Source organism: Diabrotica virgifera, chromosome 2 (genome assembly GCF_917563875.1).
Source record: "Diabrotica virgifera virgifera chromosome 2, PGI_DIABVI_V3a".
Lineage (NCBI taxonomy): Eukaryota > Metazoa > Arthropoda > Insecta > Coleoptera > Chrysomelidae > Diabrotica > Diabrotica virgifera.
Window position 1 is genome coordinate 7143655 of NC_065444.1, and position 14789 is coordinate 7158443.

The 14789-nt window shown below is 32.8% G+C and overlaps 1 protein-coding gene across 1 annotated transcript in view; it reads right to left on the reverse strand.

Moving 5' to 3' along the window:
• Nucleotides 1–355: 355 nt before the first annotated feature.
• LOC126879418 (uncharacterized) overlaps nt 356–14789 on the reverse strand; it is an 84282-nt gene continuing 69848 nt past the window's right edge. Inside the window, exons 5-7 of the mRNA XM_050642426.1 lie at nt 11250–12054; nt 4738–4923; nt 356–533 (exon numbers count right to left, since the gene is read on the reverse strand). Of these exons, the coding sequence (XP_050498383.1) occupies nt 433–533; nt 4738–4923; nt 11250–12054 (1092 nt within the window). The 3' untranslated portion in view covers nt 356–432. The remainder of the gene's footprint in view (nt 534–4737; nt 4924–11249; nt 12055–14789) is intronic.

Here is a 14789-nt window from a genome sequence, read left to right on the forward strand (position 1 = left end):
ACTACTTCGTATATAGTTACTCGGCTAACGATATTATTTCTGCAAGTGGCGGGTCTATAAATGTGCCATGGGGAGCTTAGGGGGAACTTCCAATGAAACACCAATCAAAAGACATAACAAAGATAAAACCAAACTAAATAACAGACATCAATTAATAATAGCTTATATGCATTAAGTTCCCTTAATTTTCCTAACAAGCGGTTTTTTTTTTGTTGAATTTGTCTGTCTATGTCTATGGTGTAAGTTTCATGAATTTTGGACTTTTATTGGGGTGGGGGGAGAAGAATTTCCCCCAGTAGATCCGCTACTGATCTTTGCTAGGGGTATGTTTGAAGGATAGTGGATATTAAAGATATAACATTATATATTAATTTAATAATAATTAACTTATATTTACAAAAGCGTATTAGTTAATATTAAAGATAATTTATTCTAGATCCTAATTCTTTTATATATGTAATTGGCGAACCAGACAGCGCCTGTGAAGAAATGAAGTAATGCCATTAATTTGAAGCACGTTCTAAACGTCATATCTGAAAATAAAGAGACAACATGTTATCAAACATAATATTCAATCAGTAAGCGAGGCAATGAAGCACTAAACCTTAAACCTAGCAATTTTCAGCAAGCAAGACGAATCGCTATGCAATTTTTTGCATTCGATTTGGGACAGTACAGGAAAATTTGTGAACAAAATTCATAGTCATTATTGCCGCCCTTTTTGGGCTCTTCCGATTCGTTTTTCGCGGGAAATCAGTCCGCATTAACATCTTACAATAGGGAATTTGCACATTTTTTTTATTAGATAATAATGTTCAGTTTTGTTTAAAAATGAGATTTCCAAAATTTCACGCTTCAAAAACTCGTAATAACTTAGAAATACATATTTAAAGTCTTCTGCGGTATAAAATAGTTCAAACGGCCCGTGACGTCACATAGTTTTGCATTCGTTTTGGCTATGGTTATATTTCGCTGTGTCTAAGTACACACTGACGTGTACGCAAATAAAAAAGTTAGATAGACGCGAATTAAACTTCATTAAGTGAGTGACGTCATTATTTAGGTTGCGCAGTGACTATATATTTTGGTACATGCTATTATGATATGTTTAGTGTTTGTTTGATAGAAAAATATTTGTTAAGGGAAGGGAAGCAGAACTATTCAGATGTTTCAAACTTATTGTAATAAATCAATGTATATATATAAAAGTATATATTTAGGTTAGCAAAATAATTATATGTATTTAATTGACATGACATGTAGGTACAAAATATTGCTAAAATAATTTTTATACGTAAGTGAATTATTATAATCAACTATTCTAAATGCAAAATAAGCCACAATTTAACTAAAAAAATTATTTTATTAACGTTTCGACGTCCAAATCGGATGTCATTGCCAAAATACAAAAATTAGTCAGATTAAATAAATTATTAGAAAAAATTTTTTACTAAGCAACAACATTTTTGTTTAATTTAATAATATTTTGTATTTTGACAACGACATCCGGTTTAGACGTCGAAACGTTAATAAAATCAATTTTTTAGTTAAATTGTGGCTTAGTTCCCGTTTAGAATAGTTGATTACAAAAATGCCACAAGGATAATAGCTTCAGAACAAGTGAATTATTATTGTGAAAGCTTTAGGTCTTCCTTTTATTTTAATCTTGGACGGTAATACTATGTCATTTATAACTAAAAAAAATATATATTAATTTATAGTCTCTTATCTTTTTCGTACTGTTTTAAAATGTTCTTAAACTCATTAAAAGAACTAAATAATTGTCCACACTCCATAGTTAATTTAAAAACAAACACTAAACAAATAAAAAATAAGAAATCACTGACACTCTAACTTTTTTATTTGCGTACACGTTAGCGTATACCTAGACACAACCTTATATTTAGGTATATTCTTCTCTTTCTTTAGTTTATTGGCCTCCACCTACTTGGGTATTTGGCCAGCTCATCGTCGTGGAATAAGTCAAAAATATTTATATTCTAATGATATTTATCATATGTCATTGTAATAATATATACCAGTTTGTTAAAATTGGAGTTTTATACTGTTTTTGAAGGAAAAGAACGAAGGTTTACTATTGAAAATAAAACCATTTTGTAAAAGTACATGTTTTCTATGAATAGGTCAAACGATCAAAAACACTTGTAACCTCAAATAAATGTATTTTCTACTGACGTTTATAACGTCTAATTTAAAATTCTGTTTACTTTGTGGGAAAAATGTAAATGTACAACCCAGTGACGTCACGACGCGTTTTGGACCACCTGTTTTAATTTGAATTTTTAATCGCCTTTGGGGGCCAAACGAAAGACAAACAAAACTTTTTTATCTTTGATACATGTTTTAAATTATGTTCTGTTGTGATTTATAACATTTTTTTCGAATTTAAAAATTTATGCAAGTTCCCTATTGGTTGTGTAACTTAGCATCTTCTACAATATTTCTACATTCGTTCCTGTTTTTGCTTATGGTTACCCATTCTCTAACTCCCATCTTCTTGAGGTCCTCAACTATCTGGTTTTGGGTCATCCTCGTGGTATGCCTGATACTGGTTTCCATTTGGTGATTTTCTTGATAACTGCTTCTGGATTTCTCCTTTCTATATGTATATAGAAAGAAAAATTCAAGGTAATAAAATGAAAACTGCATTTTTGAAATTATACTTCTTTACGCGCGATATAAGGGTGAATTTTAATAGGATTAAAACCTTTGATCCCGGCGCAGTCGCATTACAACTTTGTTCTGATTGGATGTTCAAATGACATGACAAAAATTATCCAATATGGCAGCTGTGGGACTGTGGTTTGGTTGATGCGTTTTAAAATTTGTAGAAAAAGAAACAACAAACAAAAGTTAGTTAATTGTTATACTGCCTTTTTAAATAGTTTTCATATTAAGTATATTTTTGGACTTATTAACATAGAAGAGATGATTGTTGCATGTCAATGTGAAAGCCCATCAAACTGTGACTAGTATGAGTGCCGCAAAATTACTGATAAAGAACCTATTAGCTCGAAAGCGTAGAGATTTGCGGATAACAACAATCAACCGGGACGATCTACGATCTCGCTTATTCAAAGCTAAAGAATCTTACACTGGTAAGTGTTTTAAAAATAGTTGATCAAATTTTGTTATGATATTTGAACATAGCACGATGCAAGTGATTGCGAAATTTATTAGTCGTTATATTGATACAGAGTATGTAATACTTTTATTTACATAATTTGATTACCATCAAAATTTCTATCAATATTCACCTAATATATTGTTTTCTTACTCTATGTTTTGTTGTATTTTTTCAATTCTAAATCATTTCAATTCAAAATCAAAATAATTTGATTTACATAATTCAAAAATGTCAAAAAGTTTAATCCGTTTAGTTAGTCGATCTTCGCACATAATGACACACTGTCTCCGTGGCGAAGCGTTTAATGCGAGTGAACCCCAATACAACGCCAATAACAGGAGCGCTGGTAAGTTGGTTCGAATCCCAACAGAAACTTTTATTTTTTTATTTTTTTTTATACATTTTATGATTGTAAGTATATTTATTATATAATTTTATTTTCAGAAAATACGTATTTAGTTTAAAAAATGTCCGACAATTAATGTTCAGAAATCATTTGTGGCATTTTTAATGTGTTTGTGTGTGTTTTATTCTTTTATTATTTTAATTTTTGGCGCTGTTTTAATAAAAATGTTTGAGAAGTAGTAAGTATAAATTAGTTTAATATTTAAATAAAATATAAATAAAAAGTATATTAATTTCGTTTATAATCATATAATAGAAGTATAACTTCTTACGTGCGTACAAAAGTACACACACATTCTTTTTTATTTTTTATTCTATAATGGCTTTGGCTTAGCCAATTAGCCAGAAAACTGCATTTGAGCATAAAGAAAATGCATTTCCAAAGTGCATACAAAGTGAAAAATTTGTAACTCAGAAAAAGTCAACAGGAATGAGTTCAATTTTGTTACTCGAGGGACTTCGAGGTCACTGAACACGAATATGATAACGACGATGGTCCTCGAGCTACCTCTGGTGCCCAGAGTAAACCTCGTCTCTCGTCTTCCCTATATAAGGCATATACATTATATTTATATTTGATAAAAGTAGATTCTAAAAGAAAAGAATTTTGAAATATCTCATGCCACCTGAAATATGGGCCTAAAATAACATATTGTCCTTTTCATGATCATTTTTCAGTGCGTAACAAATGATAGGAAAAAGGGTAAGTCCGTGATAATACACATTTATGGCATTTATTCTAACATGACATTTTAGTTAAATCTGACAGTTGTCACATTTTATTTTCAATTTGGAATAAAAACAAATCAAATGCGTTTCTTGCATTTATAAAATGGTATTTTCTTTGATTTGTATAGTCTTATAAATTATACAGATTATATTTGTAATATTATTATCTAATTTAAAAAAAAATATTTTTTTATTATGGCGTCATCTATCGACAACTAGAATAACTAGAATAAATGTTATAAAAATGTCACCGACGAAATGTAATCACCGACGTGCCTTTTTTCTGTCACATACAATTTAATGCGTTAGAAAGAAATCGAAAAACTGTGACGCACTGAAAGATGATCATGAGAAATACTGTACCGCCTATTTTCTTAGGCGATTACGTGTATTGCAATGATAAAATTAAATGATATGGTATTTAGTTTGAAAGATATGATAGTTCAAATACTTACCAAATACTAAAAATAACAATAATGCACAGCCGCTTAATGTACTAATGATAGAGAATTCTTTACTTGTTTCTCCTCTTAATGTCAAACCTAAAATAGGCATTCCGACATACTGTAATGTAGCTATGCTGAGGATTACCCCTATCGCTCCGAATATTAAGACTTGCTTGGAATTCGAATCTGCAAGCACTGCAAATAAAACGATTATAAAAGTAGTAAGTATAGTAAGTACCTATACTAAATTTACAATCAAGATGCAGTAGAAATAAACAAACCAAGACACGTTAAATGCTACTAGGAGCACTCCCAAATCATAATTTACAATGTAAATCCCAAATCATGTTTTCCAAAGTTTATACATTGTAAATTATGATTCGGGAGTGCTCCTAGTAGCATTTAACGTGTCTTGGTTTGTTTATTTCTACTGCATCTTGATTGTAAATTTAGTATAGATAATATTACAAAAAATTTTAAAAATTATACAGGGTGAGACAGATAAACGGCCAATTAGAAATAGCTCGAGAACCAAAGGTAACTGAATCATGAAAAATTGGAATTAAGGTCTTTTGAAGAGTGAACTGTTTAATAAAAATATTTTCATCTATTTGCTACTTCTGGTTATACAGGAAGTTGCTTATAACTTCGTTTTTTTAATGGGGCACCCTGTATATTTTTACATTTTTAGATTTTACTCGATGTCTTCTTTCTTAAAATATGAGGTTTTGTAATTTTATACGGGGTAGTTTAAGGTAGCGATATGCGGACGATATACAGTACTAGCTTCTAGTCTAAAAGATCTGCAACCACTACTTATAGTGTCGTTGAGAGTTGTAGGGAGGCATGTCTAGGGAGGTAATAAGTGAACAACATAAATAAAACCGTCTGTATGTAAATAATACCAAACTTGGGCAAGTTGTTAAAATCGTTTACCTTGTAACGCAGAATAGTCCGTTCTTTAACGGTAAAATATTGCAAAACCTCTAAATTTTAAAGAACCGCTTGGATTGACATGAAATTTGGCATACATATAGCTAACAAGTCAAAGAAAAAAAGTGATATTGTGCCGATATGTGCTTTTGCTCTGGGGGTGGTTTTCACCCCCTCTTGGGGGTGAAAAAATATTCGTCCAAACAAAGTCAGGAAATGGATAAACTGGCTAATTTTAAGTAACTTTTGTTCTATAGAGTTTTTTCACTAAGTCAATACTTTTCGAGTTATTTGACAGTAAATATGTTCATTTTTTCAACAAAATAACCACGCTTTTAGACGGTTTCTCGCAAATAACTCAAATAATAAGTATTTTGTCGAAAAAACATTATTAGCAAAAATATAGCCTGTAAAAAATTTAAAAAAAATGGTGTATATATCACCTCTCTACACCTCGTAGAAGCAGAGTTATAGCTAATGAAAAATAAGTTCATATTCGTCAAATTCCAAATGGAATACTTTAACGTGAAATAATCAAAAATGAAGCACATTTCGGGGAAACTGATTACAACTTAATTAAAGTGTTTAAAAATTCATTTCTGTTTTATAAAAAAATTCTAGCATCAAAATTAAACAAGTTACGCTCAAAAGAAAGTTAGTCCCTTTTGGTTTTGGTAAAAAAATCGAGAAAATTGCCCCCTAATTAGTATCTTGAATGAACTTAATCGTTACGACTTCACAAGTTTCTTGACTCGTGTATATATTGTTTATATGATGTGTAAGTTTCATCGGTTCAAAGTCCTTATTATTGAAAGGGCTGTAGTTAAAAGGGGTTGAACGAGTCACTGATCACGAATGTATGCAAATTTAGAAACACCAAATCTTAATCAATTTTTGTCTAACAGAAAAACAAAAAAATACATGATACTCAGAAAAGCAAATCTGACTTTTTTTGTTTTTCGAGATTTTTGGTATCTCTAACAATTTTTAAGTTATTTTGAAAAAAAAGCATATTTTTCAAAATTTAAATTTTTAAAAATTTTACTTTGAAACCAAATTTTTTCAAAAATAAGCACTTTGAATCGATGAAACTTACAGATCATATAAACACAACATAAGTAAAATAATTTGTGGAGTGGTAACGATTAATTTAACTTAAGTTGCTAATTAGGAGGTGGTCTTTCCGATTTTTTTTTGCAAAAACAAAAGGGACCAACTTTATTTTGAGCGTAACTTGCTTAAATTTAATGCTAGAAACTTTTTGTGAAAACAGAAATAAATCTTTTTTTAAACACTTTTAAAAAGTTATAATAGGTTTTTCCCAAAAAGTGCTTAATTTTTTGGATATTTCACGTCGAAATATTCTATTTGAAATTTGGTGAATATGAATCTATTTTTCATTGGCTATAACTCTGGTTCTACGAGATCCAGAGACCTAACGCGTACAGCATTTTTTTACTTTTTTATAGGCTATATTTTGGCTAAGAACGTTTTTTCGACAAAATACTTACTTTTTGAGTTATTTGCGAAAAACCGTCTAAAAATGTGGTTATTTTGTTGAAAAATGAACATATTCACTTGCAAATAACTCGAAAAGTGTTGGCTTGGCGAAAAAGCTCTATAGAACAAAAGTTACTTAAAATTAGTCAGTTTACCCATTTCCAGACTTGGTTTGGACATATATTTTTTCAACCCCAAGAGGGGGTGAAAGTCACCCCCAGGGGAAAAGCACACATCGGCACAATATCACTTTTTTTCTTTGACATGTAAGCTATACGTATGCCAAATTTCATGTCAATCCAAGCGGTTCTTTAAAATTTAGAGCAAAAACCGTGAAAGAATGGACTAGAAAGTCACGGCAAAATTAGATCTAGGATAGAGCAGGTCAGAACCACTTTTAGAAGGATGCCCAAGGTGTTATGTAACAAAGACCTAGAATTGGCATTGAGGATCCGCCTACTTCGCTGCTACGTGTTCTCGGTTTTACTTTATGGTGTCGAGTCCTGGAATGTGAATAAAATCGATCTAAATCGCCTTTAGATTTTCGAAATGTGGTGCTATAGAAGAATTTTAAAAGTTTCTTGTGTGGAGAAGATCCGAAACTCCACAATACTAGAACGTTTCAGCAAAACTACTGAGATTATAAAAAGCATCAAGCAGAGAAAGCTGGAATATGTCGGACATGTAATGAGAGGTCCCAAATATAAGTTGCTTTAAAATATTATGCAAGGAAAACTAGCAGGCAAACGCAGTCCAGGACGAAGAAGAACCTCATGGTTGAAGAACTTGCGAGATTGTTATTGTGTTGATACAAGCATGCTATTTAGGGTGGCAGTGAATAAGATTAAGATAGCTATGATGGTAACCAACGTTCTGAAAGGATATGGTACATAAAGAAGAAGTAGTTTAAAAGATAATTATAATTTTTTATTGATTTCGTAGCAACATTCACACCCTGTAGAATTGTAGTGATTTGATATTAAAAGCTCTATTTATGTTCAAATTAATTTTAATATAGTCTATTGTCTATTATTGTTAAAAATTATTAATATAGCAAAATGTTTAATTTTAGTATACAGGGTTGGTCGAAACTCTGAATGAGTAGTTTTCTTAAATGGACCACCCTGTATTTTATTATTGTAATGAAATGATATTTTAGGGTACTTTTATTTTATTTCTTAAGCATTCCCTATCTATACCTAACTGCTTTAATTTGTGAGTCATTGGTGATTCTTAACAAGAGACAACACATTAACATAGTAATGGGCGATCTGAACGCCAAGGTAGGTCAGGGTAAAGTTGGAGAAAATGTCGGTGAATACGGCTTAGGTAATAGAAATGAAAGGGGTGATCGTTTAGTTCAGTTTTGTCAAAGCGAAGATTTAATAATAACTAATACATTCTTTAAATTACCCCCAAGGAGACTGTATACGTGGACGTCACCTCAACACACACAAGAAAAAGTAATCAGAAACCAAATAGATTACATAATGGTGACAAAAAGATACCGTAATGCCGTGAAATCTACTAAAACTTACCCTGGAACTGATATCGGTTCGGATCATAATCCAGTAGTATCTGTGTTAGAAGCTAGACCAAAGAAAATGAGAAAAACCATCATCCCAACGTTAGACTTAAGTCAGCTTAAAAGTGAACACCGACGACAAACAGTGCGCGAAGAAATTAACACCGACCTCAGTGTAGCAGAAAACCAAATCCGCAGAACAGACAACATAGATGAAAAACTGAAGTATATAAACACTATAATAAGAACTACGGGAAAGAAACACCTAACCAAATCTCCAAAGAAACATAAGGTGTGGATGACACCAGACATACTAGAACTAATGGATGAAAGACGCAAATTGAAGAATAATTCAGAAAAATACAGAGAGGTTGATAAGAACATAAAGCAAAGAATAAAGAAGGCCAAAGAATCATGGATTAAAGAACAATGTGTAGAAATGGAAGACTATGAAAGAAAGTATGACACATTCAATATACATAAAAAAGTAAAAGAACTTACAGGAACCCAAAGAAGACATCAAATAAGTTTGCTTAAGGACAAAGACGGAAATATTATTGTAGACTTAACAGAAAAAATTAATAGATGGAGTGAATACATAAGAGAATTGTTTGAGGACAACACAAAAAAACATTGACAAGGTAAATGGTGAAACAGGACCTGAAATCCTAAAAGGTGAAGTAGAAATGGCACTTAGAAATTCCAAAACTGGAAAGGCAAATGGACCCGATGAGGTTCCTACTGAATTACTAAAGCTCTTGAATGATGAATCAATAGGTATAATATTGCACTTATTTAACACAAAATACAATACTGGTATTATACCTCAAGAGTGGCTGCTGTCTACATTCGTTACACTGCCAAAGAAATCCAATGCAAAAGAATGTTCAGAACATCGAACAATATCTTTAATGAGCCATCTACTAAAGATATTTCTAAAAATCATCCACAACCGAGTTTATCAAAAGTTGGAGTCAGATATTAGTAATACACAGATGGGGTTCAGAAAAGGACTAGGTACTCGAGAAGCTCTCTTCGGTTTGAATGTTCTTACACAAAGATGCCTAGACGTTAATCAAGAAGTACATGCATGTTTTATCGATTTTGAAAAAGCGTTTGACAGAGTACGCCACGATAGGCTAAGAGACATTCTTGAAAGAAAAGACAGATAATAAAGATCTGCGAATAATTCTCAACTTATATTGGAATCAGAAAGCTAACATCAAAATAGAAAACGAGATATCAAAAGCAATAGAAATACGTAAGGAGTAAGACAGGGATGCATTTTGTCACCACTGCTATTTAATGTATATAGTGAAAGCATCTGTCAGGAAGCCCTTTTGCAAGCAAATGAAGGAATCGTAATCAATGGAGAGGTTGTAAATAATATTCGATACGCAGACGACACTGTACTAGTTGCAAGAACAGTAGAAGAATTACAACGATTACTTACAACATAAATATTGCTTGCAACAATTATGGCATAAACATTAATATCAAAAAAACCAAGTATATGGTCTTCAGTAAAATCATGACACAACCAGCACATATTAGTATAAACGGCATTCAAATTGAAAAAGCATCAAGTTATAAATACTTGGGAACTTTAATAAACGAAACTGGAGACCAAAACAATGAAATAAAAAGACGTATCGAAATTGCCAGGACCACCTTCATAAAGATGAGAAAATTCTTCTACAACAGAGATATAAGCATCCCTCTACGATTAAGAATGCTAAGTGGCTACGTATTTAACACGCTATTATACGGTGTAGAGGCCTGGACTCTCAAACAGAACAACATAAAAATTGAAATTGAAACAACATATTGAAAGTTTCGAGATGTGGTGCTACCGTCGAATGCTGAAGATAAGTTGGGTTGAAAGAATCACAAATCTTGAAGTAATACGAAGGATAGGAAGAGACCCAGAAATTTTATTAACGATAAAACGAAGAAAACTCGAGTATTTGGGTCACCTGATGAGAGGTCATAAATACGCATTACTTCAAAATATAATGCAAGGAAAAATAGAAGGAAAACGGAATCCAGGCCGTAGAAGAATGTCGTGGATGCGGAATTTGAGAGAGTGGTTTGGCTGCACCACTAATGAACTTTTTAGGTCAGCTGTAAACAAAGTCAGGGTAGCCTTGATGATTTCCAATCTCCGATAGGAGTGGCACAACACGAAGAAGAAGGTGATTCTTTAAGCCAAACATGAATTGCAACAAACATTACGTGAAATTTTATTACGTTGGCCGTGAAAATATTCGATCAAAAATAATTTTTCGAAAATAAATACATATTAATCTAGACTGATCCTTAATTTATTAATGTTGGTTGAATTAACAGAATACATACGATATTTAAAGTCGTCTACTTTAAAACGTCTAATATGTCTGAATTGTCAATATCAATGAGTCAGCAACAAAAACAAAATTTATATAATTTATATTATGTTTTGTATTTTGATTTCTGAAGTGAAAGTTCACAACAAACTAGAAAGTGTTCATAAAAGATAAAAATTATCTTTTAATTTGCAGAAGAAATATATTTAGTTACTTACTGAAATATCCAAAGGCTCCAACCCAACATAACACCCAGAAACATATCGGTCGTCTCTTTTTGTCGATATTGATCCAATGGGAGACTCCAGTGAACAGTAAACCACTAATCGAAAGCAGTCCAACCATCACTGACATTTCTCTTAAAGTTAAACGTTCCACTTCTTGGTAAACATACAATGGAAATAAAGTATAAAATATGAACATAGAAAATTTCGTAGTCAACACTGTCAAAAGCGATTTATAAAACGTCAGTTGCTTTAAAACTTCTAGCTTATCAGCAAGCCTTCTTGGTTTCTCGATGGTCGTTGGCATAAATACTACAGGCTCAGCTGAACGCAAATCATTCTCCATAATATCGTAAGAGTAAGTATTATTATTATTTACCGGTAAATCTGAAAACAGTGGCTTTGGTAATCCAGTTAAACTACTAGTAGGTTCCCTCTTTGCAGTCTCAGCAAAGGACAGCTCTAATTTGAGGTTTTTACTATTCTTTGGCTCATCCTCAAATTTCACCCAGTCTTTCTTTGGTTTCTCTTCACTTTCTTCGTCGTCTTCGAAGGTTTCCCAATCCTGGTTTAGGATTTCGTAGTTGGCTTTCTCTCTAGCTTCTTCTTCGTCTTCGAAGGTTTCCCAGTTTCGGCTCAGTTGGTTCGTTCCGCTGCTATTTGGTTCAGCGTCTGTTGGACCTGAGGCAGGTAATGCGTGTTTTTCGATCATGACTTGCGTCCCCGTGCTGTTTTGTCTTTTAATCTGGAGCTCTCTGGAGTTTTTGGATAAAATGTCTTCTTCATCATCTGGATTGGACTAAAAAATAACATCAAACAATGAGATCTATAAATTATTATAAATAAAAAAAAAAAGAATGATATTAAAAGGAGGTGAGGACGAAAAAATACATGAAAGAATTATTCGAAGATACAGGGGAAGATCGACTGAAATAGACAATCCCTACAGCCCAGAAGTAACAAACAAAGAAGTAACTTTGGCCATTAAGCAGATTAAAGGTAGGAAATCATCAGGATCTGATGAAGTGCATGGTAAACTTTTAAAGCTATTTGAGGCACATAATCACAGCTCTTAGGGTAAGAACAGAACAAGTGGGTCGCGGTGGAGGTGGAGGTCGCGGTCGATGTCGGTATCCATGTAAAACAAAACCATTGTACTGAATGGAAGAGAACAGAGCAGGTAAGTCGCGGTGGAGGTTTAGCGCGATGCCATCCAGGAGGTTTACATCGATGCTTTTGAAAATAAAATAAGTCTGTTTTACATGGATGTCTACTACGCGGCCTACAAGGATCCCAGACAACCAAGTGACGTCATATAACGTCGAGGAAACGTCAGTTTTGGTTGAATATATACACGTGTTTAAAAATTACGTCATATAGACGTCTTTTGTAAGTGATTTTTAATACGTAAGATTAATGACGTTTAAAATACGTTTAAAAAACGTTTTTATTTCAGACAGTTTAAGTCTGACGTCACAAGATTGGGAGGAGCTTGTTTGTATTATCTACTCCAAACAATTTCGTTAAATAATGTTCATAAGAAATTTCTCATTTATTGTGTACGTGGTTTGTGTCTTGTGTAATAAAATAAGACTTTTCATTTAGATATTTAGTTGAAGAAACGTGTTAATTAAGAGATTTGTATTCGTTTTCGCTCAGTGAGTTAGTTGAATGCAATATGCTTCTTGACAACTGTTTGAGGTTATGTTTATTTTCTGTAAATGAACTAATTATGTGTTATCGAGTTTAATTAAATTAATGTTTAGCCTTCTCAGATTGCTTCAGCAGTCTACAAGATTTAGCTATGAGATGGCAAAGAAAAATGACGCTCAGATACTACTGTAGGTATACATGTATTCCAAAATGAGTTAGTTGTTCATGATTATTTTTGATTTAATGGATAATTTGTTAATAAATTATTTATTAGTTTATATATATTGTTTCAGTTTTGACACAGTAAGTAGGTAGGTATACTTACACAAATAGTGAAAATTCTATAATACAAGGGCTGGTACAATCATGTAGAATCAATGTTAGATTGCTTCTAATGCACAAATGATCTTAAACAAATTGTAGTATAATATCTTCGACACATGGGACGAAGAACGGGTTTCATGTTACCTATTTTTTATACTACCTATTTTGAAACATCTGAAAGAGGTCACTTTTTGAAAGTATTAAAGACGTGATTTTACTGACGTATAAAAGTCGTCACCTTTTTGACGTCAAATCGATGAGACCAATACACGTGATTTTCAACGTCGGTACTACGTCATAAAAACACGTCAATTGGTCATGTTTATGACGTGTTATCTACGTTATAAAAACGTCGTTTGGTTGCCTGGGATGCTGCCCTGTGATTGGTCCGTTCGAAGCCAAGTTGTCATTACCTGCGCTATCTGAGTTGATACTTTTTATATAATCCCTTTTTCGTATTGAGTTTATTTTTGAATTTCTAAAGTAATTAAATTCAGTAAATTTTTGAAATATGAAGGAGGATCCGATTGTTCACAGCTGACATTTCATCACTATCATCACTTGACTGACACAACATCGCAAAAGCACAGTCTTTTTTTCATTCAAATTTCATTAAACTACTTCACTTGATTGTGGTTCTAGCTCGACTGACAGCGCAGGTGACCTCCTTGCTATGTGCTGTCGGCATCGACCGCGACTTAACTAATAGCATCCACCGCGACCTACACCTCCACCTCGACCCACTTGTTCTGCTCTTACCCTAACGAAGTTATTCAACAATACATATATACGAGACTGGCCACTTACCAAAAGATACTATCAATATCCATTCCAGTTCTTAACAAAGACAACGCTAAGAAATGTGAAGAACATGGATTAATTAACTTGATAGACATGTACTTAAAGTATTCCTTCCTATCATTCACTCGCGCATATACACCAAATTAGAAGAACATCTAAGTGAAGTTCAATTTGGCAGGACTCAGAACGAGGGAGGCACTTTTCAGTTTCCAAGTTCTAATACAGAGAGCTAGGGATGTCAACTGCGATGTGAGATGTGTATGCATGTTTCATTGATTTTGAGAAGGCATTTGACGAAGTAGTAGTACCAGGACTCGATGATAAAGATTTAAGACAGATCTCAAAATTATATATACAACAAAAAGCAACAGTGCGATTCTAAACTGAACTGTCCGAGATATTCACAGTCTGAAAAGGAGTTGCATACTGTCACCAGCGTTATTTAACATATTATACTCTGAAAACATCTTTAGAGAAGCCTTGGACGAATTAGAAGATGGTATTGCAGCAAATGTACAACTTATAAACAATATTAGATATGCAGACGATACAGTATTGCGGGCAGATAGTGCGCAGGAGTCGCCTTACTAAAATTTACCGCAAGATAAAAATCTGGTCTTTTGTTGATCTTCCTGGTCGGAAGCCACACTGGTAATCACCTATTACTTCTTTTGCATACGGAAATAATCTTTGCAGTAGAGTATTCGACATAATTTTGTAGGTTGTTTCTAAGAGAGGGAGAAGAGTGAAAAGAAA